This window comes from Sus scrofa, chromosome 3 (genome assembly GCF_054392235.1).
Source record: "Sus scrofa isolate SSC_HxYL_T2T_F1_AM1 chromosome 3, Sscrofa_HxYL_maternal_Yorkshire_Landrace_v2.0, whole genome shotgun sequence".
Lineage (NCBI taxonomy): Eukaryota > Metazoa > Chordata > Mammalia > Artiodactyla > Suidae > Sus > Sus scrofa.
In genome coordinates this window covers 105731587-105758771 of record NC_139385.1, presented here as the reverse complement: position 1 = coordinate 105758771, position 27185 = coordinate 105731587, and the positions used below count along the sequence as shown (strand labels likewise).

The 27185-nt window shown below is 51.3% G+C and overlaps 1 protein-coding gene across 4 annotated transcripts in view; it reads left to right on the top strand.

Moving 5' to 3' along the window:
• Window positions 1–27185, top strand: part of TTC7A (tetratricopeptide repeat domain 7A) — a 134905-nt gene that overhangs the window by 21375 nt on the left and 86345 nt on the right. For 3 of the 4 annotated variants that reach the window (XM_085019367.1, XM_021087552.2, XM_085019368.1), the window contains 2 exons: window positions 15950–16080; window positions 19645–19760. In XM_085019367.1, the coding sequence (XP_084875493.1) occupies window positions 15950–16080; window positions 19645–19760 (247 nt within the window). Of the gene's footprint in view, window positions 1–15373; window positions 15475–15949; window positions 16081–19644; window positions 19761–27185 lie in introns of those variants that run through there. The other variant, XM_021087555.2, reaches the window with a different exon arrangement.

The window sequence follows — 27185 nt, the reverse complement described above, 5'->3', positions numbered from 1 at the left end:
GTGGGTTCCTCTTGCGTGAAGTTCCTCTGTGGGTTCCTCTGCTCATAGGTGGCTATTGGAAGGGGATACGTGACCCTCCAACTTCTCTAAGGGGAAAATCGTGTCCATGTCAAGCTTGTTCAGAAACAATATAAAAACCACAGATTTTTTTCTTTTCTTTTCTTTTTTTTTTTTTTTTTTTGTTGTTGTTTTTTGTCTTTTTGCTATTTCTTGGGCCGCTCCCGCGGCACATGGAGGTTCCCAGGCTAGGGGGTTGAATCGGAGCTGTAGCCACTGGCCTACGCCAGAGCCACAGCAACGCGGGATCCGAGCCGCGTCTGCAACCTACACCACAGCTCACGGCAACGCTGGATCATTAACCCACTGAGCAAGGGCAGGGACTGAACCCACAACCTCATGGTTCCTAGTCGGATTCGTTAACCGCTGCTCCACCACGGGAACTCCAGATTTTTTTCACTAAGAGAGAAAAATCAAACAGCTTCATTCCCCTGTCTGAGTGAACTGTCCCCCAGCATCACAGCTGGGCTCAGACTGACCTGGTCCTGACAGGGGTGGAGGACTGGCTTTTAGGCACCTAGCAGGAGCCTGTTGGAGCCTCTGGCTTTAGAGGAAGCTCCACTTCTCCCTAGGTCGTGCCTCCAGCTCCTCTTGGCTGCCAGGTGATAGATCTGCCACTTAGCAGTCACCTGCCAGCCCTGGGCAGAGCCGAGGGCCCTTGCCCTGCCTGTCAGAATCCCCCATTCAGCCTCTCCTTCCCCATTTTCCAAGCTCCCCTGGTGTCCCAGACTTTGATGGTGTACCCAGAAATGTGGAGTGTGGACCCTTCCCCTTGGATGCTGCATGTTTGATGGATTGGGGGGAGGATGTAGGGGTGCAGGATTATCACATGCACCACCCAGGAGCTTCTTAGAAATGTGGACTCTCAGGCCCCTCACCAGACCTAGTGAATCAGAATCTGCATTTTAACAGCACCACTGGGTGATGTCTGTGCACCTTACAGCATGAGAAACACTGTCCCAGAACTCTCATTTAATAAATATTTGTTGGCTGATGGGTTGACCTTCAGTTAGTCTACAAGTGGGATGGAGTTGTTATGCCCACTCTATGGATAGAGAAACTGAGGCTTGCCCACGGTCGTGTAGCCTGTGAGTAGCAGGGCTTGGACTGGTGGCCAGTGGTGTGTCTCCCAAGCTGGTGTCCTGCCTGTGACAGAGGAGCCCTGCAGAGGGTGATTATAGTTGCATAATCATACAGACAAGGGGGCACAGGAGGTACGGGAGCCCTGAGAAAGGACAGGTTCCTGGCATTTACTGCAGAGCCTGGGGGACGATGCCTTTGGGCACTGTCATTCTGCTCTCTGCCCCGATGTTAGCCCAGAGGGGTCCCTAAGTGGGCCTTGGGGAGATGGGGGACTTCAGCCTCTTAAGCCAGGGGCAAGTAGGAGCTGCAGCCCCCGGTGAGGCCCTGCACTTCCTATCTGCTTAGTGAAGAGCAGCCCAGGGCAGTGGTGTTGGTGGGCCCGAGTTGCTCAGAAAGTTTGCTTTCATATATTAATAGCAATCTCCTTGGTCTGGAATGGGAGGTCTGCCCCTCTCCTACCTCATCCCCAGGCCCTGCAGTGGCCCTGCTGGGACTTCTGCCAGCCCACTGCCCCTGACCAAGCATGTCGGCCCTGGGAAAGGCAATGATCTTGGCTTAGTCCAGGTGCAGAAGATAAATATCTGTGTGTTTTTTGCTATTTTAGGGCACACCCACGGCATATGTATATTCCCAGGCTAGGTGGTCCAGTTGGAGCTGTAGCCACTGGCCTAAGCCACAGCCACATCCACACAAGATCCAAGCTGCATCTGCGACCTAGACCGTAGCTCATGGCAATGCCTGATCCTTAACCTGCTGAGCGAGGCCAGGGATCGAACCTACATCCTCATGGATTCTAGTTGGCTTCGTTAACCACTGAGCCTCGAAGGGAACTCTGATAAATTCTTGTTTTTGATGGCATCACCCTACCACCATCCTGGTTGTTTTGGGGGGCAACACCTTCTATTTGCTTTGTATGAAAAACAGTCTAGAATAATTTGGTGTCAAGACCCTTCTCAAAAGGCCAGCCCGCGGTGCTGCCCACCCTCTGGAGCCCTGGGCCCAACTCTGCTCATTTGATTCCATGCCCTGTGGCCATCAGCCCTATCTCCCTACAAAACTCCAGGTCCCCCGAGTTCCACACCCCCAATCTTCTCTCCCTCTTCTCCCTTCCTGGAGCCTATGTTCTAGATAAATGAGGTCACTCCCAGTGTCCAGCATCATCTAAAAAGTACTGTCCCTTCACCTTTTCTTGGGCCACTAACTCTTTTTTTTTTTTTCCTCTGCCCGTAGATAGTGCTAACATTCCTTCAGACACAGTTCAGGTGCCTCCTCCACCAGGAGGCCTCCCTTGGTTGTAGCTGCAGCCTACAGCGTTCTCTCTCTCCATCAAGCTCGTTTGGACCTTGGCCTGGCTTTCCTGGTTGGAGGTCAGTGTCTCCTATGGGGGGCTGGCATCTTGTCATTGTACCCCTCCAGGTCCCTGGCCCAGCTCCCACAGGAGAAAGTAAAATTTGCCAGCAGTCAATTGAGGAAACGCCTGCTGGGGATGCCAGAATGGCATGCTAAGGTCCCTTCTCTTTGGTGGTGGTGGGCAGCAGGCAGGTGAGCAAAGCCTGCCACTGGTGTGATGTGACTCTGGCAGAAGCAGCCGCTCTGGAGGAGGCCTGTGGCACATGGTGATTTGTCACTGAACTGATGAATCATAAGCCACCTGGTGCCACTCTTTCCTGCCTGGTCCCTGGATCCACAGGCTACAGTGTCAGGGAAGTCTGTCTGAAAAAAGCAGGAAATGCCCAGAGGGGGCCCGTCTGCAGCTTACTGCTGTGTTTTTTGCCTTTTTTTCTAGGGCCACACCCACAGCATATGGAGGTTCCCAGGCTACGGGTCTAATCGGAGCTGTAGCTGCTGGCCTACACCACCACCACAGCAACTTGGAATCTGAGCCGCATCTGCAACCCACACCACAGCTCACGGCAACGCCAGATCCTTAACCTACTGAGCGAGGCCAGGGATCGAACCCACAACCTCATGGTTCCTAGTCGGGTTTGTTAACCACTGAACCATGATGGGAACTCTGTAGCTTACTGCTATGATTTGTGGGGCCAGGACGGTGAACTTGCTGCCTGGTGGTGGTGTCCCAGCCATGTGGCTGCCCTCAGTTCTGTCCTGGGGGTGGATCTGCTTTGACACCTGGGGGAGCTGTTTGTGAACCCCCTGGGCTGCAGCTCCTCAGCTGCCTGCTTCCAAGTACGAGTGTCACGCCTGGGAGGACTGTGCACTGAGCGGTGTGAGGCCTTGTTTGGGGTCTGTCTGGCTAGTCCTAAGCCTTTAGGTTTTGGCATCTGATCATCTCCATGATGAGAAACTAGAGCCAAAGACTGTTTAATTGTTTGTGTCAACACAGTACTTGGATCTGGATCCAGGCCGAGAAGTTTCTGTCCTTCGGCACCAGCCCTGGGGCCCCTCTCAGCCCTCAGGTTAATGGATGAGCAAGGGATAGGCTGGGGATACACATGTCCTTTGTCCCCCGGCTGCATCTGGCCATTTAGCCGCACATGAGAGCCACTCTGCAATGCTTTTAGGGGTCCTGGGGTATCAGGCCTTTCCCCAGCCCCAGCCTTAGCTCCTGATGGGGTCTGGTTTTCCTGCCTCCACCAGCACTGCCTTTAGCAAGAATAGAGAATTTCCACCCCCAGCGGTCTGACTTTATTCTCAGCTGTCTTTGGTTGTCGTCTGCAGGCAAAAAGGGCCTCTTGGAATTCCTGTCGTGGCTCAGTGGAAACGAATCTGACTAGCATCCATGAGGATGCAGGTTCAATCCCTGGCCTTGCTCAGTGGGTTAAGGACCTGGCATTGCTGTGAGCTGTGGTGTAGGCTGGTAGCTACGGTCTGATTCGGCCCCTAGCCTGGGAACCTCCATATGCTGCTGGTGCAGCCCTAAAGAAAACAAAACAAAACAAAAATGCTTAAAGCTGTGTCATTCAGAGGGGCTGCTGAAAAGGGACTGCCCCTTTTCATAGGACTTACTGTGGGTCCCAACATAGGCCAATACCCTGAAATGTTCTACCACACACCCCAAAGCTCCAGCCTCTGTGGCCCAAGGTCTCGTCACCTCAAGACAAAATAGGCTGCCTTTCAACTGGCAGCTGCCACCATGGATCTGGAATTTGAATTGCTTGGCTTAGAAGTGGAAAAATGCTCACTCCCATACCTGACCTCCGCTCAGCCCATCCTGCATGTCAAGAATTGTCTGTCTTTCTGACATTATGCTTCTAGGTACTGGTTTGTGTATAACTAGACTTATTGTAATGACAAACATGCTGCCTTAACTAGCTGGAAAAGCAGCACAAAAAAGGGGGAAGGACTGGAAATGTATGGGCCTGTGTAACTAGAAAGTTGTTGGGATAGGTGGCATCAGGCATAGCTGGATCCAGGGGCTCTGTATGTTGAGGTCTTTCTCAGCAGCTCCAGGTTTACCTGGTCCTGCAGCCTAGACTCACAACCTCAGAAGGAGAGAGTGGCTCGGTTTCATACCCATCCTGGACCCACTTTCAGTGACCAGCATCTAGGTTGCTGAGTGGGTGCCTGGGGTGGGATTTCCTCACTTGAATCTTGGGGACTGAGTTGGAGGAATGGTTCCTTGAAGGAAAACTGGGGTCCTGTTTCCAAAGTAGGTGAAAGGTATGAAGGGCAGAAGCACCAGAGCTCAGGCAGAATTGACTCACCTCAGGTTATACCAGTATTGACCGGGTCAGGATTTGAACTTGGCTCCCTCTGATTCTAGTTTTGGGGCTCATCCCTGATGCCCAGGCAGTACTTGTTTGACTGACCTGCTGTGTTCCAGGGAGGGAAGCGAGTGAGACCCAGCCAGCTGTGGGGCTTTCACAGGTGAGCTGAGTGGGGAGGCTGAACTTCAGGAGTAATTGGTTGCAAATGCGTGGTGGAGGTGTCCTCCAGATAAAAGAAAAATCCAGAGGATGCCCTGGGGAAATGATGGGGCCTGTTTGGAGTGGGGTGTAGTCACACCTTTTTGGAGCTAAAAGGGGATGTGCCTGAGAGGGACGGGGAAATAGGGGGCATTGAGAGCCCAGAAGCAAGGCTCAGGGTGTCCCTTTTGCTGGTATTCCAGAACTTGGGCCCTCGGTAGCCACACTGTGAGGTGCGACACAGCTTGTTAAAAATCCAGACTCAGCTGTCAGTCGGCATGCTGTCGGGGTTCATCTGGAGCAGAGGGCTCTGGGCCCCAGACTAGGCCAAGTCTTTGTGGATCCAGGAGATAAACTGTCCTCTTTCTTTCTTTCGTTTTGTCTTTTTAGAGCCATACCCCGGCATATGGAAGTTCCCAGCTAGGGGTCGAATCAGAGCTGCAGCTGCCGCCCTATGCCACAGCCACAGCAACGCCAGATCCAAGCTGTGTCTGCAGCCCATACCACAGTTCACGGCAATGCTGGATCCTGTAACCCACTGAGCGAGGCCAGGGATCAAACCCACATCCTCATGGATACTAGTCAGGTTTGTTACTGCTGAGCCATGACGGAACTCCTGTCTCTTTTTTGTTGGCTGAGTCCTAAGGGGTATCCCCCACTTTGATGGACGGGTGTGCAGAATGCTTCAGGGCTTGTTCTATTGACGTCTCAAGGCTTGCCCCCTTCGGCCCCCAAAGCCCTGGTGCTATTGTCCACCCCTCAGGGGGCTGTTCTCTAGCAAATGGCTTCCTTCTCTCCTCTGGCCTGTGTTGCTTCTATTTCTCTGGTGCTCACTCAATGTGGTAACTATGTGGGGAATGACCCCCCCCCCCCCATTTCTTTAGCCACGAGTCCTGCCCTGAGCCCTGTAGACAGACCTAGCTGCCTCAGTGGGAGCTTGTCATGCTGAGGGCCCCTTGAAAACCCGTGCTGCCCTGTGTTTGAGGCTAGCTCACCCCTTTTCCTCTTGCTCACAGCCCAGCACCAGGGAGGCCACTCTGGGCAGGCTTGCCTGCCAGCTGACAGTGAAAAAGTTGGTCTGGCTGTGGAGTAAAATGACCCCAGTTCGCCCAAAATCCTGCAGCGAGATGCTACACTGTGAAGGTGCTGTGAAAAATAAAAACATAGAAATCATTAAGCAGCTGTGAGAATTATGCTTTGCAAATTATGATCTTCAAATTCTCTTCTTCTCACCCTTCCAGATTTTTCTCTTTTTTTTTTTTTTTTTTTTTTGTTCTTTCTCTCTGTGCAACCCCCAGCTCTTCTCTTCTCACCTGGGATCTTCTGGCTTTAGGAAAACTCTTGAAAATGAAAGAAAGAACCCCAGGCTGCTCTGAGGTAGGGCAGGATATGGTGGGATAGTTGGTTTGGGTTGTTTTTTTTTTTTTTAGTCCTGGTATGGCAGGAATTGGCTGTTTATTTTGGCTTCCTCCACGAAGGGGCGTCATCCGTCTGCCTTGTGGGGGTGCAGGTCAGCACTGGTGCTGCTGCTGCACTGGCGCCAGACTGTGGTCCACAGAGTGAGAGGCTGGCCTCTGGATGGAGAGGAACAAGCCGGCCAGGGTGTCTTGGAAGGAGGCTGGGTGTGTGAATCGACCCAGGGTGGCAGAGTCCCTGGAAGGAGACCACGGGGTGGGAGGGGAGGGAGCCCTCTCCTCCGCCGTTTGGAGGCTGCTGCAGAGAGAAAGAGAGAAATTGGTGGGAACTGGGCTTTGAGGGTGCATTTGAGAAACCAGCACCAACACTAGGGCCCATCCTCTGCCAGTGTAGACAGCTGTAATTCAGCCCTCAGATACATGAAAGGGGAACCATGGCAGGCTGGCCAAGAAGCCTGGGATTTGGGAACTCCTGGTGGGTCACTGGGGGTAAAGAAAGATGCCTGGAATCTGGGTGAGAGAACGGATCATTTTGAAGCCAGAAGACTTGGATCTAGTTGGTGCTTTTATTTATTTATTTACGTATTTATTGGTTTTTAGGGCTGCACTTGTGGCATATGTAAGTTCCCAGGCTAGGGGTCAAATCAAAGATGCAGCTGCCGGCCTACACCACAGCCATAGCAATGCGAGATCCAAGCTGTGCCTGCGACCTACACCACAGCTCAGAGAAACGCCAGGTCCTTAACCCACTGAGCGAGGCCAGGGATCGGACCCGCATCCTCATGGATACTAGTCAGGTTCATAACTGCTGAGCCACAACAGGAACTCCCTAGCTGAGGGGCGTTGGATGGAACCTTTTCCCCTTGAATTAGAGTTCTCAGTTGTCCTTCTAGGTAGGGAAGGGCTAAACCTCTACCTAAGAAGTCATCGTGAGCATCACTTGAAAACTTTTCTGAACATATGTTCTGTTCTTTATAATAACATCTAATTTAATTTTCATAGCCACTCTATGAGGTGGGTGTGTTAGTGATCCCATTTTGCAGTTGGGGAAACTGAGATCTCTCTAAGCATTTTGAGGTATATCTTTCCAGTCTTTTTTCCTACACGTTTATATGTTTTAAGTAAAAATAAGTTTATACAGTCTTATATTTTAAATCATATAACTTTTTTAATTTAAAAAATTTTTTTATTGAAGTATAGTTGTATACAATGTTGTGTTAGTTTCAGGTGTTCAGCAAAGTGATTCAGTTATGTATATGTTCTTATTTTTTTTTTTTTTTTTTGCTTTTTAGGACTGCCCCGTGGCGTATGGAGGTTCCAATGATGGGAACTCCTACATATGTATTCTTTTTTAGATTCTTTTCTCATATTGATTATTACAGAATATATGAGTATAGTTCCCTGTGCTATGCAGTAGGTCTTTGCTTTATCTTTTTTTTTTTTTTTTAATGGCCTCATCCATGGTATATAGAGGTTCCTGGCTAGGGATTGACTCTGAGCTGCAGCTGCAACCTAGGCCACAGCTGTGGCAATGCCAGATCCTTTAACCCACTGCACTGGAGGGGGGATCAAACTCACACCTCCACTGCGACCGGAACCATTGCAGTCAGATTCTTAACCCACTGAGCTACAATGGGAACTCCCATTTATCTTTTTTTTTTTTTTTTTTTTTCGTATAGAGTAGTGTGTATGTGTTACTCCCAAGTTCCTAATTTATCCCTCCCCTGCACCTCTCCTTTTTGGTAACCTTAAGTTTGTTTTCTATGTCTGTGAATCCGTTTCTGTTTTATAAAAAGTTCATTTGTATCATTCTCTCTTAGATTCCACATATAAGTGATATCATATGATATTTGTCTTTCCCTGAATGACTTCACATAGTATGATAATCTCTAGGTCCATCCATCATAACTCTTTGCCTTTTTTTTTTTTTTTTTGTCTTTTTAGGCCCATACCCAAGGCAAATGGAAGTTCCCAGGCTAGGGGTCAAATCGGAGCTGTAGCTGCCAGTCTACACCACAGCCACGGGAGTGCGGGATCTGAGCTGTGTCTGTTACCCACCCCACAGCTCGCAGTAATGCCAGATCTTTGATCCACTGAGCGAGGCCAGAGATCGAACCCGCAACCTCATGGATACTAGTCGAATTTGTTCCTGCTGTGCCACAGTGGGAACTCGTCTTTAATTTTTTTCAATTGGTAAAATATGACATATAATTTAGCATCTTAACCATTAAAACATTTTTTTAACCATGGTAAAATATACATAACAAAATTTATTATCTTGGTGCTCCTGCTGTGGCACAACAGGATTGGTGGCGTCTCTGCAGCACCAGGACACAGATTCTATCCCCTGCCAGTCACAGTGGGTTAAAGGATCCGGCATTGCCACAGCTCTGGTGTACCCCACATGTGTGGCTTGGATCTGATCCCTGGCCCAGGAACTCCATATTGCTATGGGGTAGCTAGAAAAGAAAGAAAAAAAACATGTTAACCTTTTTCTTTTGCTTTTTAGAGACACACCTGCAGCTTATGGAAATTCCCAGGCTAGGGGTTGAATTGGAGCTGCCGGCTTACACCACAGCTCACGGCAATGCCCGATCCTTAACCCACTGCTTGAGGCCAGGGATTGAACCCATGTCCTCATGGATACCAATTGGGGACGTTACCACTGAGCCACAATGGGAATTCTTCCTTAACCATTTGTGAGTGTACAGTTCAGTAGTATTAATTACTATGGAACATTTCACATTGCTGTGCAGCTGGTCTTCAGAACACTTTAGCTTGTAAAACTCAAACTCCATACCCGGTAAACAGCTCCCTGTTCCCCTCCCCCAGCCCCTGGCAGTCCCCATTCTCCTTTCTATCTCTATGCGTTTGTCTATTCTAGGGACCTCATAGAACTAGAATCATGCAGACTTTGTCTTTTGTGGATAGCTTATTTCACTTAGCATCATGACCTTTAGTTCATCGATGTTGTGGCATATGGCAGGATTTCCTTCAAGGCTGTCTAATATTCCATTGTGTGTATATATTTTCTCTATTCATCCATCAGCGGACACTTCGGTTGCTTCTGCCTTTTTGCTCTCCTGAGTAACGCTGCTTTGAACATGGGCACACACATATCTCTTCTAGCGCCTCTTTTCAGTTCTCTTTCATATGTCTCCAGAAGCGGAGTTCCTGGATCATATGGGAATTCTGTTTTTAATCTTTTGAGGAACAGCCAGACCGTTTTCCACAGCAGCTGCACCATTTTATGTTCCCACCGTTGCCCGCTTTTAAGTGCAATTTATGAGGCTTCTTCCCAACCTGCCCTGAGGCTTCCTCCCTGAGGGCTGAGCCATGACTTGCACTTCTTCCTCCCCCCATCCCCCACCTCAGGGTACCCAACTCTGGGCGTAGCCCTCTCGGGTGCCCTGTGCTCTTGGATCAGCTGGGTAGGCAGGAGGGAGGGGTCCACCCGTTTGGAAAGTTCCATTGCCAAGGAAGCATCGTGCTCTCCATCTCCGCGTCCAGGGCCGGGGCTCCAAGGGCGGGACTTCTTGGAAGGGCTGCTGTCTGGGATGTGATGAGTCATTCAGACAGATGGGGCCCGGACCCGCCTGGCTGTTGAGCCGGGGCCGTGCCAGGATCAGCTTGCCTCCAAACCGAAAGTTTAGCGTTAATGAACAAGCAAGCGCTCCTCTTGAAAGGGGACCTTGCTTGGTTTGTCGAGCTGGGTGCTTTCACTGAAAGGCCCCTCTGTCAGTGGGAACCAGGAGGCAGTGCCCGGTGCTCCCTGGCAGCCCCTGGCTTCCTGCCCACTGGACAGGGGCTGCGTTGCACCTACTGGGGATCCTTTGGGCTGAGCTCAGGGGCAGCCTGTCTCCCTCTTGGATCTAGTGCTATGGTCTGGCCACTTGTGCAGAAACACACGGGGCAGATGGTGAAGGAACCCAAGGTTGGAGTGCCCAGTGGGCTTCCCAACCAGATATTTGTGGACAGGAAATTGGATCTTCATATGAATCAAAGAGCAAGTATAAGGCAAAGAAGCCCCCACTTTTATGAGCAGAGCTGGGTGACTGGGCTGTGACCCTCACAAGAAGAGCCATTGCCAGGCCAGGAAGCTTTTTGGCCTGAGGTATACTGGAAATTATTTCCCAGAGGACAGCCTCAATGACTGTCACCCTTTTACTTTGGTCATTATTAGTTCCCTGGAATTACACCTGCTTCCTTTAAAAAAAGGCATCATACCTGTTGTTTTTAGATACGTGTTCACACTGTGAGGCGCATAGAATATCAGTGTATAGTTTGATGAGTGAGGCAAGTATAAATACCCTTGGAACCAAAACCCCAATAAAGACAAAGGACATTTCCATCACCCCAGAAAATTCCCTCAGGTCCTTTCCCACCTGATTTCTCCCCGACCCCAGGCAGTGGTTGGGGGGTTTCTACTAATATAGGTCATAATTTTACTCCTTTAAAAAAATGTCATCTGGAGTTCCCGTCGTGGCGCAGTGGAAACGAATCCAACGAGGAACCACGAGGTTGTGGGTTTGATCCCTGGCCTCACTCAGTGGGTTAAGGATCCGGCGTTGCCGTGAGCTGTGGTGTAGGTCGCAGAATCAGCTCAGATCTGGCGTGGCTGTGGCTGTGGCTGTGGCCAGCAGCTATAGCTCTGATTCGACCCCCTAGCCTGGGAACCTCCATATGCCTTGGATGCGGCCCTAAAAAGACCAAAAAAAAAAAGTCACCTGACTGAAATACACAGCATGTACTTTTTGATGTATGTCTGGCTTCTTCTATACAATGTAATTTTTAAGAGATTCATCCATGTTGTATTATATCAGGAGTTGGTCTTTTTGATTTTTTTTTTTTTCTTCTTTGGCTGCCCAGCACATCTGGAATTCCAGGGCCAGGGATCAGATCCAAAATGCAGTTGTGACGTATGCCACAGCTGTGGCAGTGCTGGATCCTTTAACCCACTGTACTGGGCCGGGGGTCGAACCTGCGTCCTTGGTGCTGCAGAGATGCAGCTGATCCCATTGCTCCACAGTCTGCTGATTATTTCTTTTTTTCTTTTTTCTTTTTTTTTTTTTTTTTTTTTTTTTGTCTTTTTGCCATTTCTTGGGCTGCTTCTGTGGCATATGGGAGGTTCCCAGTCTAGGGGTCTAATTGGAGCTGTAGCTGCCGGCCTACACCAGAGCCACAGCAACGCGGGATCCGAGCCTCATCTGTGACCCACACCACAGCTCACGGCAACGCCGGATCGTAAACCCACTGAGCAAGGGCAGGGATCGAACCCGCAACCTTATGGTTCCTAGTCAGATTCGTTAACCACTGTGCCACGACGGGAACTCCCTGCTGATTATTTCTAAGTAATGTTTCATTGCATAAATATGCCACAATTTGTTTGCAAGAACCATTTTTTTAGTTGGCGAGGGGGAAACCCCATGGAACTCTACTTCGGCATGCGAGAATGAGTGTGCTCGTCTCTGTGTCCGTCCTTTCACTAAACACCAGGCCTTGCTCCCCCTGGGTGCAGAGACCAACCAGAAGTGGGTGGAGAGGATGGTTAAGACATAGGGGAAAGGCACACGCAGAGAAGACACAGCTAAATGTTCTGCTGGTTCTGATGTTTTAAGAAACCTTCAGAGGGGAGGTGGTTTTGCTGTGGGCTTTAAAGGAGGATAGGATTTGGAATTCGGGGAGACGCATGGTGGTGAGGCCCCTCCTAGGAGCAGAAGGAACAGTGAAGCACAGAGAAGATGCCGGCCCCACAGACAGATATTCCTGAATTCACCACCTCCGGGTGGCCAGCCCACCGCCTTGGAACTGGCCGCCTGAACCTGCCAGGCAGCTGGCATCATCCCAGTTCTGCGCTCCAGAGGTGGGGCAGGAGGGTGGTGGAATGAGGATCTGTTAAAACAGACCCTGTCTGTGTCTTCCGGAGTTGGTTGTGGCCTCCTGCCATCTGCGCTTGGCTTCCAGGCCCCTGAAGAATGTCTGTGTCCCACCAGTCTTCAGGGTGCACAGGCCACCGGGCTGGAGAGGAGGGGCTGGACCAGCACCAGTGGTGAGCAGAAGGCCTGCCTTCTCCTGCCTTCTCGCTGCATCTCCTCCAGCGCCCTCCTCTGTGTTCCCCCTCCCCCTTCAGTCCTCTCCTGGTCATGAGTCATTTGGCAGGAGCCACAGTGACACTTGGTGACCCGGGTGACCGAGACTCTGTCTTGAGCCAGGGCCTTCATGGTCCGTGCCTGCCTTTCCCCAGGCCGAGGCACCCCGACCTTTGGACCTGTTCACACCCCAGCTTGGCAGAGGGCAAGGTCACTGAATCCATATGAGTTGGGATCTAGCCAGGAAAAGCAGTCCCTCCTCACCTTGTGTTTGCAGAGCACTCTGTACTTTGTTAGGCACCATGAGGCTTGTCATTTCTTCAGCCCGCCAGTGCTTGCTGAGTGCCCACTGTGCGCCAGGTTGCAGAAAGGGGAACATGATAAGGTCAGTGCCTTTAAGGAGCCTGCAGTCTAGTGGAGCAAACGGGGGTGAACAAATAAGTATAAGAAATGGAAAAAAAGTAAAGAAAAATAGGAATATATGTGTATGTATAACTGGGTTACTCTGCTGTATAGCAGGAATGGACAGAACATTGTAAATAACAATAATAAATTTTTTTTTTAAAATCAGGAGAAGTGGTGGGGCAGGAATATGTAGAGTGTAGACTAGGGCCCACGGGAAGAATGGTTGGTTATACCAGGTTGTATCTGTATCACCATAGAGGAGGTGGCACTCAGTGGGGCAGAAGGTGAGCTGTCATTTGGGGTGGACTTGGGGGTGCGGTAGGGGTGGCATTCCAGGCAGGAGGAGTAGCCTGAGCAAGGTCAGCATTTGGGAGCAGAGGTTGGGTGTGGATGCACCGGGTATGGTGTCGTAGTCAGCCCGGGCTGCTGTGACAAAGGACCCCACGCTGGGTGGCTTATGCGCAGCAGACACTTCTTTCTCACTATCCTGGAGGCTGGAAGTCCGAGATCAGGGCATCAGCATGGTCGGCTTCTGGCTAGAGCCCTCTTCTAGGTTGTTCTTCCTGCTTTGTGCTCCTCTGATGGAAGGGGTGAGGAGCTCTCTGGGGTCTATTTTATTTTATTTGCTTTTTTTAAGGCTGCCCCTTTGGCATATGGAGGTTCCCAGGCTAGGGGTCGAATCGGAGCGACAGCTGCCGACCTACACCACAGCCACAGCAACACCAGATCCGAGCTGCATCTGAGACTTACACCAGAGCTCATGGCAACGCTGGATCCTTAACCCGCTGAGCAAGGCCAGGGGTCGAGCCCACATCCTCATGGATCCTAGTTGGGTTTGTTAACCTCCAAGCTATGAAGGGAACTCCTCTGGGGGGGGTCTCTCTTATAAGGACACTGATCCCTATCAGGAGGGCTCCCCTCCCCAAATGGAATCACTTCTCCACCTCCTGTTACCATCACCGTGGGCATTAGGATTTGAGCATAGCACTTTTCACGGGGACACAAACACTCAAACTCTAACATCTGGTGGGAGACAAGGCTGCAGAAGTGACAGGGATGGATCTTGGAGGGCCTGGAGTGGAGTTTGGGCCACCTTCTCCTGTAGCAATGGGGACCCTTGGAGGGTTTTAAGCACTGAAGTTTCAGAGGGATCATCCGGGAGCTATGTATGAGCAGGATGAATGAGAGTGAGACTGGAGGCAGGGAGGCCAGCTAGGAGGCTGATGTGGTCATCCACTCAAGAGATAAAGCCTGAAATAAAGAGATAAGGGGAAGGGAAGAGAAGGGAGGTTTGAAATGCTTGGTTATCAGTTGGGTATTGGAGCCAAAGAGCAGGAGAGAGGTGAGGTTTCTCATACCTCCCTTCAGTCAGTTTGCCTTGAACACCTACTTCATGTGAAATACTGTGTGGGCACACAGATGAGAAAGGTCTGGATTCTGCCGACCAAGAACCACAGTCTAGAAGGGCAGTCGCTGGTCAGGACCGTGAGTTGCCTGTGACAGGAACACCATTTAAGTGGACTTTGGTCCCTACTCTGAGAAAAACGTTGCAGGAAGGGACTATCTGTGCATATTCTGGAAAGTTTCAGGGGGGCAGAGCTTCAGGCAGGGTGCTCAAACACTGTCTTTGGAAATCTGCCCTTTTCCATCATGTCTCATCTCTGCTTTGTGTAGACTTCACTTTTTTTTTTTTATGACTAAGAGTTTATTCAGTCTTTTTCCTGTCTCCAAACAAAACAAAACAAAAAACCCAAACGAGGCATAAATATAGTTGTTTTCCTTTACAGCTTTTCCCTTCTTGGTTTCTCCTAGTTTGGGAGCTTTTGGTTTTTTTTTTTTTTTTTTTTTTGGCTTTAGAGCTATGCTTTTATATTTAAAATTTTGGTTAAAAAAACACATAACAAAATTTACCATCTTAACCCTTTTCAGGTGCGCAATCACGTTAACAACATTCATATGGTGTAGCTTTTTTTTTTTTTTTTTTGGTCTTTTTAGGGCTGCACCCATGACATATGGAAGTTCCCTGGTTGGGGGCCGAATCAGAGCTACAGCTGCCAGCCTGTGGCGCAGCCACAGCAATGCAGGATTTGCGTCTGCGACCTACACCACAGTTCACAGCAACGCCCGATCCTTAACCCACTGAGCAAGGCCAGGGATCGAACCCAAATCCCCACGGATACTAGTCGGATTTGTTTCCGCTGTGCCTCGACGGGAACTCCCGTGGTGAAGCTTTGTGAGCCTCGTGAGAAGTCCTATAGCTTCATTTTGAGGCAGGCTGTTCCTAACATCTCCAGGCTGGCCTCTTGGTTTAATGAGCCTGGTGGAAAGGGTAAGAATTCTGGGACTGGGTCTTCTCCGCCCAGACCAGGCCACGTGCACACCCTTAGCCAATCACTGTGGCCCTGACGATGGGTCAGCCGGGCTCCCGTGCCTGCCTAGGAGGTGGGGCGTGCTCTTCGCCCTGTGAACCCTGGGGGCTGAGGCTGCAGGAGTAGTGGTGCTCTTGCCCTGGATGCAAACAAACAACAGACGTCAGGCTCCACTGCAGACATAGATGAGGTAGACATGGTTTGGTTCCACGGGAGGGTGCTTATAAATGCTGTGTAATTGGAGCTAGGGTCTGGGGTAATCCACAAAGACTCACCTTTAGCCCCCATTAACTACCAGGGGAGAGAAGCGCTGGCTGTAAATAACCACCCCGTGGTATAGACTTAGTGAGTGCCTGGGGAGGGGATGTTTTCTCCCAGCACCTGGGAGGAGGGGTCAGGACTGGTTCCTGGAAGGACAGGCAGGAGTGGGGGTGCCATAGCCTGGTTCCCTCGTGGGGCATGGGTGCCTGCTGTCGGGCCACCGCTTGATCCCAGCTGCCGCTAATACCATCCTTGCTTGAGCCCCCTCCTTCCTCTCCCAGGACCTCCGCCTCCCACTGGCTGCTTCACGGTCTCCTTGGATGAGCCCACCCTGGGCCCCTGGGAGGGACCCGGAGTCGGGGTCCCGAGTGGGGCAGGTGCGAGGTGCTGTCCTCCTCCCACAGGCCTCTCCCTGGAACGCCTACCCAACTCGATCGCCTCTCGCCACCGCCTGACTGAGAGGGAGGAGGAAGTGATCACCTGTTTCGAGAGGGCCTCCTGGATCGCTCAGGTGTTCCTGCAGGAATTGGAGAAGGTGAGCTGGGAATAACAGCCCCGTGGTCACCGCTACCCTCTATGAAGCACCTGTATCCATGTGCCTCTGCCCCCCGCTGGCCTGTAGGTACTGCTTGTACAGATTAGAAAAGTGGACCCTCCACCAGCCCCTAAAGATGCTCTGCTTCGTCCATTGGAAAATGCATTCCCGTATCCTGAGTTGGTCAGCGTGAGCCAGTTTTACAGAGTTGCCCTTGTGGCTCAGTGGGTTGCAAACCCAACTAGAATCCATGAGGATGCAGGTTTGGTCCCTAGCCTTGCTTAAGGATCTGGCGTTGCCCTGAGCCGTGGTGTAGGTCACAGAGGCAACTCTGATCCCAAGTTGCTGTGGTGCAGGCTAGCGGCTGTAGCTCCGATTCGATCTCTAGCCTGGGAACTTCCACATGCTGCAGGTGCAGCCCTAAAAAAAGCAAAAAAAAAAAAAAAAAAAGAAAAGAAAACAGTTTTAATAAATAGATGCATACACACCATCTGTCAAGGGCTGGGAGCCTCCTTAGTGACTACGACCAAAGGCGAAAGCCCTGCTTGTGTCCATTCACTGGTTTACCCCTTATGTAAGCAGCTCTCCAAAGTAGGTACCACATTCATCCCTGTTTAAGCCATTTTCCTACTATTTATTTTCCCCTTGGAAGGGAGCAGTCAGGCTGGTTCTTGTAGACACCCTTCCCGGCTCTCAGGTTTCCCAGAAGCTCCCTCCTGGATCCCCTCGGGGGAAGGAGATCTTGGGGCCCATTTTTTAAGTCTTGCAGAGGCTGGCAGAGCTGGCCACTGGGGTCAGGAAGTTCTCAGACCTCCTCCTGGATCCTGCGTCAAGGCGCCTGTATGAACTGTCTATAGGACAGCAGTTCCAGGTGTTAGCAGCAACTGCAGTGGTGCCTCAGTTCTTCCCCCCTGGGGGTGTGGGGGTGTTTGTGGGGAGGACAGGCAGCCATAGTCAACAGAGATACTGTTAACAGTTACTGCTTTCCTGGCAGGTGCTACCCTGGGTACTTTGCCGTTGTTTTTTTTTTTTGTTTTTTTGTTTTTTTTGGTCTTCTTGCCTTTGTCTAGGGCCGCACCCGTGGCATATGGAGGTTCCCAGGCTAGGGGTCTGATCGGAGCTGTAGCTGCCGGCCTACACCACAACCATAGCAACGTGGGATCTGAGCTGCGTCTGTGACCTACACCGCAGCTCACGGCAACGCCGGATCCTTAACCCGCTGAGCAAGGCCAGGGATCGAACCCGCAAACTCATGGTTCCTAGTCGGATTCGTTAACCACTGCGCTGCAAAGGAACTCCACACCGTTGTTTTCTAATTGAACCCTCAAGCAGCCAGCTGGAACTTGTTACTGTTGTTATTCTGATGTTGTACCTGAAGAAACTCTGGTCTGGAGAGGAGTTAAATAGCTTCCCAGAATTCATACAGTTCATAAGTGGCACTGGCAGGGTTTGCACCCTGGGGCACTTGTGACTTTGGGGTGGTACTTGAGCATCCTGTTGAGTAGACGTTAGCTGGCAGGCTGTGTGGCACGGTGAATTACGATTGGCATCCAGATGAAGGAAGCTGTCACGAGTGGCGAGACTCAGCGCCCAGATGTTTGAACTTGACCTACTTTGGCAAATGTCACAGTGTCAACCCAGCACCTGTTTTTGCGACAGGCCTATTTGGAGGAGTCCTTCTCAGGCTGGGGCAATTCCCCTTGAGCAGGGATTCTCAGCCTCAGCAGGCTTGATGTTTGGGGCAGGACAGTTCTTGGGGTGGGGCTGCCCTGAGTGCTGTAGGAGCACCCCCGGCCTCTACGCACAGCAGCCACGCTCCCCCCACTGTGACAACCAAAGTGTCTCCAGATGTTGCCAAATGTCCCAAGGGGCAAAAGTGTGCCCTCCTGTTGAGAGCCCCTGCCTTAGAGCCCCTCTGCTGGGCGAAACTTCAGGGGGAAGAAGGGGTGACTGGGAGACTCAGGAGAAACAAGACTAGAGTGTAGTCCCTGGCAGAGGGCCACGTGGAGACAGGAGTTGACCTCTGCCAAGGTCACATGCAGTGTTTGAGGAGCTCTTCACGTTTGAATTGCACATGGAAAGGTGCAAAATTGGGAGGAAGCTTTCATGAAATAGACAGTCTCCCCTTTGGTCAGAAGCCCAGGCTTTGGACTCTTAAAAGGGGATTAGAGTGATGAGGTCTCATGGTGTCCAGGGCCGGAATCAGTGCCTGGGGGCACTGGGCAGGCAAATGGGCTCCACTACCTGGTTATCTGGGGTCAAGGGAGGGCAGGCCATAGGACCCTGTGCGTTCTCAGGGATGCTGGGTGTCCCTTCTGCTGGGTGAGCCAGCCCCAACCTCTGAGGAACTAAGAATCTCTCTTAAATGTACTTCAGTTTCTTTTCTTTCTTTCTTTCTTTCTTTCTTTTTTTTTTTTTTTTTTTGGCTTTTTGTCCTTTTTAGGGCTGCACCTGTGGCATATAGAGGTTCCCTTCCCAGGTTAGGGGTCTAATTGGAGCTGTTGCTGCCGGCCACAGCCACAGCCATTGTCACACCAGATCCAAGCCATGTCTACAACCTATACCACAGCTCACGACAACACTGGATCCTCAACCCACTGAGCAAGGCTAGGGATTGAACCCACAACCTTATGGTTGCTAGTCGGATTCATTTCCGCTGCGCCATGATGGGAACTCCTACTTCAGTTTCTGAAAGATATTGTGGGTGGCTTGTTGATCCCCTCCCCCAGATCAGAGGAGGAGGTGACATAGTAAAAGCAGGCCCATCAGTGGGTCTAGGTGACCCTCTCAGAGCTGAGGCTTCAGCGATAGCTCAGCTAACATAATTGTCCCTCAGCTTTCTCTGGAACCAGGGGTCCCAGCCCTTTGGGCTATTCTGAGGTTCCATGATGATGTGACAAGGACCATGGTGTCTGGTAGGGACTCAAGTGTTTGTTGAATGAATATATAGTAGAATCAGTATATGGTAGAAGGAGCCTGGAATGTGTTGCTGGCCAGATTTGAGTTTGAGGCCCAGGCCAGCTTTGTGACTTCAGGCACTTTCTGAGCCTCAGTTTCCTCGTGTCTAAAACCAGCTTTCTAGAGCTCTTAAGGGCATCCAGCATTTGTGCCAGGAGGATGCTTTAGACCCGTCTTAAATTAAAAGTTTTTTTTTTTTTTTTTTTTTTTTTTGGTCTTTTCTAGGGCTGAACCCGCGGCATATGGAGGTTCCCAGGCTAGGGGTCTAATTGGAGCCAGAGCCCCAGCAACGTGGGATCTGAGCCTCATCTGCGACTTACACCTCACCACAGCAATGCCGGATCCTTAATCCACTGAGCGAGGCCAGGGATGGAACCCTCAACCACATGGTTCCTAGTCGGATTCATTAACCACTGAGCCACAATGGGAACACCTAGACCCTGTCTTAAATTAAAGCACGCTAGGTTGAGTTTGGTCTCAGTATGGCCCTAAGTGCCCCTGGAGGCTTGGGTGGTGATGCAGCCACCGCTCTGCCTGGGCGGACCCCGGCCCCAGCCCCTGTGCCTCACAATGTCCAGACAGTGACTCTGTGTATTTCTTTCTCAGGTCACAAGTAACACCACATCCCGGCATCTGAAAGGCTCTCCCCTGGTGGACTATGAGCTCACCTACTTCCTGGAGGCCGCCCTCCAGAGCGCTTACGTGAAAAACCTGAAGAAGGGGTAGGTCGTGGCAGCCTGGCGGGGCCTGGGCACTTCTCGGGGGCTGGGGGCTGGGGCCTGGATGTTTCTCGGGGGCAGGAGCAGGAGGCGTCTTCTGGGCTGAGAGCTGTCAGGAAAGGTTGCTCTGAGTCAGGCGTCCCTCTCCTTTGACCTCCGTGTGTGCAGGCTCCCCGGGGAGAACAGGGGACACTGGCTTGTTCACGTCTTGTCAGACGGCGCTTGCCCAGGCGCTCAGGTGACCGTTGAGCCTCAGGAGGCTGCTGAAGCACTGCAGCCCACGTATTGGGGGTGGCCTTCTTTAGAAGCGCGGTATAGGAAGAGTCAAATATGGTGTGCTGGACGGTCTGGTGGTTGTCACTGTCACCCGAAGTGTCACCTAAAGTCATTTTGCTTCTCGGAGCCTCCTTCCCCTCCAAATTTAATGGAAAAAGGGTTTCCTGCTTATTCCAACTTTCAAGGAGTTGTGAGATGTGGGCGAAAGTGTGATGAAAATAAAGGTCTGGATCATTTTAGGGGTGTGTCTGCCCTGCTGTTGAGGTGGCAGCAAGCTTGTGCTGTGCGTCGACTGGAGGGCCCTGGGACCCAAGAGCGTGGTGCCCAGAACCCCTTCCCTCGTCTCTTGCTCCTTGGGGTTAAGCAGAGCGCCCTCCCTCCATGAAGAGCGGTGGGTGCTTCCTCATGGGTGGGAAGGGCTGGTGGTACAGGTGCCAGGACCTGTGTGGTGGCTGGATGGTGGGGAGGGAGGGAAGGAGAAGGGGCACAATTGGGGGGGGGGTGCTGCGTGTTGGTGGCAACTGTGGCTCTTTTGGTGGCTCGGCAGGGCTCAGTGCCTCCCTGAGTCTGGAGACCAGCAGGTGGGGGGGCCAGGGTTTCCTGTGCCCCATCAGCTCCTTCCTTGGCATCGTTGTCACCCTCTGCAGACACAGTGGGCTGGGGCCAGAGGACAAGCGGACAAGTGGAGGGACTCAGTGCAGCCATCACCATGGGAGCTGGGCACACACCTCACCAGGCAGAGGTGTGCCAGCCACGCAGGTGTTACCACCTCCCCACAGGTGAGGAACCTGAGGGGTCAGGATCATGAGCTTTCTTTGCTCTGACTGGCTAGAGTCCTTTGAAGCCCATATTTTATTTTTGGTATGATTTATTTGGTTAAATTTTACTTTATTCATTCTTTTAAATTTGACATTTTTGAAATAGATCATTCTTGCACCTGATCCCAAATTAAAAGGCACAGGAAGTTCCCTTTGTGGTGCAGTGGAAACAAATCCAACCGGTATCCATGAGGATTCAGGTTTGATCTCTGGCCTCGCTCAGTGGGTTAAAGGTCCAGCGTTGCTGTGAGCTGTGGTGTAGGTCGGAGATGTGGCTTGGATCCCAAGTTTCTGTGGTTGTGGAGTAGGCCTGCAGCTGTAGCTCTGATTTGACCCCTCGTCTGGGAACCTCCATGTGCCACAGACGAGGCCCTAAAAGGCGGGGGCGTCGGGGGGGGGGCAGAAAAGAATAAACAATAAGAAATTTCCCTTCCCTCTCCACCTGCTGCCTCCTGGTTCCTTTGTAGACAGCGCTTCTCGGCTCCTATATTATTCCAAGATAATTAGCAGTGTATGCAAACAATTATATGTATGTATTATCTTCTTCCTTTTTTTAGTACATGTTTTCTCCTTTGCCTTTTTTCATTTAAAAGGTATCTCTTGAAAAAACTAAGTAGAAATAAATTTTAAAAATCTCTTGGAGATTTTCCATATCAGAGCTGCCATTTCTTTGCAGTGCTGCATCATATGTGTAATATCCTGTGTACAGGAGTTCCCGTCATGGCTCAGTGGTTAGCGAATCCGACTAGGAACCATGAGGTTGCGGGTTCGATCCCTGGCCTTGCTCAGTGGGTTAAGGATCCGGCGTTGCCGTGAGCTGTGGTGTAGGTTGCAGATGCAGCTCGGATCCCGCATTGCTGTGGCTCTGGCATAGGCCAGCGGCTACAGCTCCAATTGGACCCCTAGCCCGGAAACCTCCATATGCCGCAGGTGTGGCCCTTGAAGAGACAAAAAGCAAAAAAAAAAAAAAAAAAAAAAAAAAAATCCTACGTACAGATGTCCTGTAATTTGTTCACTTGGTTCCCAACCGAGGAACAGATAGGTCATTGCTCTCTGACTTGGTCTGTTTTGAGCATATGCCAGAGTCCAGAATAGAACCTGTGCATTATTTCAGTGGGAGACTGTCTGTAGGGTGAATTTTTGGATAGGAAAGTTCTGGGTCAAAAGGTGTGAGCCTCAGTCATGGGGGTTGAGATGCCAACTTGGACCTTATAGGGATTGTTTCAGTTTCTTTGCCACCAAGAGGTGTGAGAGAGGCTGCTTCTTAAACCCACCCCCCAACTTTGCTCAAGTTTTTTGATGTTTATCAGTCTTTATTCATGAAATGTGCTATCTCAGCATCATTATCAATGTGCACTTTTCTTAGGGAGATTAAATTTTTGTGTTTTAAGTGTTGTTTGCATCTTGAAAAGCACATAATGATCCCTCCCTCACCCCTCATAGTGTATTAAGTAATATAATAATGCTTGTGGTAGAAAATTTGGGAAATATGTTAAAATATAAAGTGAGAATATTAAAAATCACATATTCGCAGTTCCTGCTGTGGTGCAATGGGATCAGTGGCATCTTGGGAGCACTGAGACACAGGTTTAATCCCTGGCCTGGCACAGCGGGTTAAGGATCTGGCATTGCTGCAGCTTAGGTCAAAACGGCAGCTTAGATCTGATCCCTGGCCTGGGAACTCTGTATGCCATGGTGTGGCCAAAACAGAAGAAAAAAAGAGAGAAATCACATGTTCAGTCTTTAGATCATGAACTGGCAAATTATGGCCTTCTAGTGAGCCACCTGCTTTTGTGAATTAAGTTTTATTGCAACACAGCTTGCCCATTCGTTTAGGTAGCCTCTGTATCTATGGCTGCTTTAGAGCAGCAACTGCAGAGTTCTGTGCCGCCAAGCCTAAAACTTGTCTGGTCCTTTATAGAAAAAAAAAAATTTGCTGTACTCTAGAATTCCTATTGACATCTTGATGTATGTCTTTTTTTTTTTTGCTTTTTCTAGGGCTGCTTCCAGAGGCGTATGGAGGTTCCCAGGCTAGGGGTCTAGTTGGAGCTGTAGCCGCTGGCCTACGCCAGAGCCACGACAGCGCAGGATCCGAGCCGCATCTGCGACCTACACCACAGCTTACTGGCCACATAAGATCCTTAACCCACTGAGCAAGGCCAGGGGTCGAACCCACAAACCTCATGGTTCCTAGTCCAATTCCTTAACCACTGCACCATGACGGAAACTCCCTTGATGTATGTCTTTTCATGTTTTTCTATGTACACACATGCAGGTGCATTTTTTCTTTTTAAACAACAACAAAGTAGTATCTTAGAGTACTGTTGCTTTTCCTACTCAGGGCTTGGTTGTGTGCCTCTTTCATGTTCCTGCTCATCTGTCTCTCTTCCCCATGAAGCTGCTCTCTGCGGGATCCAGGGGGAGGTAGCTAAGCCCACACCTGCAGGTGGGCTTAGGACTTGGTGGGCTGTGGGCTGGAACAGGCATCTTTGGCCTGGGCCCCGTGGTGGAGGGGATGCTCGGGGGTGGGGATATTCCTGGAGCTAGGAGTCTGGGTGGGGCTGGAGAAATGAGGATGAAGCTGAGGATGCTAGGATTGTCTGGGAAACGATGAGTTAAAGACGTCTCAGACCCTTGAGGATGGGAACTCAGAGAAGCTTGAATGCAGATAGTCCGTTTTCGGGAGAAGGCAAAGTCACGTGAAGTTTTCGACGTAGTTTGACGTGGAGCCCTTGCGGAGGTGGGTCTTGGGGGTGACCCAGCTTCAGGAACCATTGCTCTGAGACTCCGAGGGGAGCAGCTGGACCGAACTGCAGGATCTGGCCCAGCAGCTTTGCATCCGAGGGCATCCCTGTCCTGCCAGAGCTACAGCCTGTCGTTCAGGGAGTGGGACGCCCGGGAGAGAAGGAAGTGGAGTCCTTGTCCAGAAGGCAAAGCAGGCCGTGGTGAGGCCACTTCCAGGAGGCAGGGGTGGCTTGAGATGGCCGGGGGTGAGCGCGGGCCTGGGGGGAGGCAGCCTTGCCTCGGCTGGACCCCAGCCTGAAGGAGGCCTGTGCCGTTTCTCTCTTTCCACTCTGCGCTCACGTTAGAGGAGGTGGGGATGCTGCACGAGTCTTGTCCTCCAAATGGTGCGACCAGGGAGGGGGACCCGGCCAGGAAACATGCTCTCTCCCTGCCCTCCCCTCGTGCATAAACACCCACCAGAGCGCCTGATTCATCACAGCTGCTTAGAAAATCGAAGGCATTATTATCATTTATTTGTAATTTTTTTTTTGAGGTGGTCTACAACTGGGTGGGCTGCTGGCTCAAGCTTAAAAATGTATACCTTTTTTTTTTTTTTTTTTTTTAGTTTCTCAAGTGCTAGGCCGGGGGGGGGGTGGCGGTGGTGTCCCCATTTGGGACGCAAGGGTTGGGAGGCCCATAGTGCCAAGGTGATTTACCTGCCAGTCGGCCTGGCCCAGGAGCCCTGGGTGCCTCAGACCGACCACCAGTAGCAAGGGGCATCACCAGGATCCTGGGCAGCAAGCACGCTGCCTCTGCTCTGGCCCTGCCACCAGCTTTTCTGTTCTTTTTCGGTTCCTGAACTTGAGTTTCCATGAGATGGTAGCCCAGGGGACTGGTTCCTGTGTTTACCACCCAGGCAGCTGCCACCTGCCACCGGCTGCTTTCCTCTCGCTGGAGACTGTCGTCGCCCCGTGTTTGCAAATAAAGTTTTATTGGCACATAGCTACACCCATTCATTTAGGTCATCTCACCCTCAGAGATGAGTAGCTGGGGTTGAGACTGGACGGCTAACCCTAAAATACTGGCTCCCTGGCCCCTTACGGAAAAGAGGTTGCTGACACCTGCTCTCCGTTTAAGAAGTTCTCTCTCCCAAGGCCTCTTGCAGAAGAAGTGTCCTTCCTCTGTACAGGAGCCCCATCGAGAAGAGCTTGTGGGGAGGGGACAGTTCCCATTTTAGTGTTCTGTGTGCCCTTTATTCAGTTCTTTAACGAAATAATTTGTTATACTTATGTGTGTCACCTCTTAGGTGCTGAATTTGGGCCAGGCACTTAGGGCTTTGCTTGCTTAGGTATTCAGTCGTCCCAGCAGCCCTCTGAGATCAGTGCTGTGATTACACCCCCATTTTACAGATGGGAAATTACACCCCCATTTTACAGATGGGAAAGCGAGGCACAGAGAATCTTCCAGGTCTGAGACCATTAACCACCAGGCTGCACTGCCCACAGCAGAAACCCTGCAGCGGAGACCCTGCTGCCGCCCCCGAGATGCTCACAGCCTGGTGTTTGTCCATCCTCCCCTCCCCCCAGCATGCCCCTGCTTGGGATGCACCGTCCCTGCTTCCGGTTTGAAGAGTTGGTGGCCGTCAGGGCCGCGTAGTGACCCCGAGTGAGTTCCTCCTCCACGGCCTCACCCCCACCTCTAACGGGGCGTCCGTTTGCCCTGCATCCCAGGGTGTGAGGGTCCAGAGGGTAGGAAGGAATGAAAAGCACTTGACTCTGGGAGTTCCTGTCGTGGTGCAGTGGAAACAAACCTGACTCATGTCCATGAGGATTCAGGTTCGATCCCTGGCCTTGCTCAGTGGGTTAAGGATCCGGTGTTGCTGTGAGCTGTGGTGTAGGCCGCAGACACAGCTCGGATCCTGAGTTGCTGTGGCTGTGGTGTAGGCTGGCAGCTGTAGCTCCGATGGGATCCCTAACCTGAGAACTTCCATGTGCTGTGGGTGCTGCTCTAAAAAGCAAAAAAAAAGAAAAGAAAAAGAAAAGAAAAGCACTTGAGTCTGAAATGCAGAGCATATTAACTCCCTCTCTGCCAGGGTTCCCCCACTTCCACCCCAGGGCTGCCCGCTGCCTTCCCCACACCGACCTCTCTGCAGGTGTGATGAGGTTAAGGGGAAAGTCAGGAATAGCCGGGAGGGAAGGAGGGAGAGAGCCAGCAGTTCTTAGGCACCTGCTTTGTGCCAGGCTGGGCCATGTGCTCTGTGTATGACACTGTGAGGGAGGTCGAGTGACCCCTGTCCACCAGTGAGGGGACGGGGCTACAGGAGCTTGAGTCATTTGCCCGACCTTTCCCCCCCGCCCCCGGGATTCCAGCTTCATTTCTGAGTGGCCTGGAAACCCATCCATTTCCAATTTTGGGGTGTCAGAGGGCAGTCTGGGCCCCTGTGGGTGTGGGAGAATGGCCCTGGTGGTGGGGCCGATCCTGGTGGGCTGAGTCAGGGCCCTCCTCCCCTCTCGGGGACCCTGAGTCACATTCGCAGAGGGTGGGTCCTCTTCCTGGAACCAGGCAGGCTCCTTCCTAGAGTGGGCCTGCTTCCTCCCCTGTCTCTTTGTATTGTACACTCAGGCTGTGTGTGTGTGTGTATGTGTGCGCGCGCGCGCGCGCGGGGGTGGATGCAGAAGCACTGATCGTGGGTTGAGGCATTAACCGACCAGCACCCCTCCCCCAAAGCCCAAGTAACTTTAGTTACTTTTCTGTCCCTGTCCCTTCGTCCCCCTCCCTTGGTCCTCTTTTCCTCCTGAAGCACAGATTTTGGTCCTTCAAGCCAGGATGCTGACTCCCCTGCCCAGCCCTGCCCCGCCTCCCAAATAAAGCAGGATGGAAATGGGTTCATCATCTCCAAGCACACAGCCCAAACATTTGAAAGTCTGAGTGTGAGTGGCACTGCCCAACGCACATGGCAGCAACTCAGCCCCTCTCTCGGTTTCCTGTGAACACATCCAGCCCGGAGGTGGTCCTGGGACATGACATACATAGAGCAGCCTTGGTTGCCTGGCTGGGCTTGAAATCGTTTCTTTACACCTTTCTTTTTCATAGTAGCTCATGTTCGTTGACTCCTTATTGCATATCATGCAGAATGCTGATGCCATGACATGGAATCCCATGAAGTTGGAACTAATAGTCCCATTCCACGGACGAAGAGGTTAAGCACCTTGCCCAAAAGTCCCAAGGCTACCAGGTGGTGGTGCCAGCAAAGCTAGCGCTAAACTGGGTCTGTCCAATGCCACAGCCCAAGGCCAGGCTCATTACATAGCACAGGACCCAGCATACCCACGGTAGGTCTGCACCAGTGAGCTCTTGCAATTATGTAGCAGGGTCTTCAGGTCATAGTTATGTCTTCCTAGGTGAATCACTGGTTCCAGTATTTTTCTTACACATTTGTTGTTGTTAGGAAGTTTAAAAAAAGAGTCAGGATTTTTTTTTTTTTTTTAGGGCCACACCCGCGGCATATGGAAGTTCCCAGGCTAGGGGGTGAATCAGAGCTGCAACCACCAGCCTACGCCACAGCCACAGCCACGTGGGATCCAAAACTCCTCTGTGACCTACACCACAA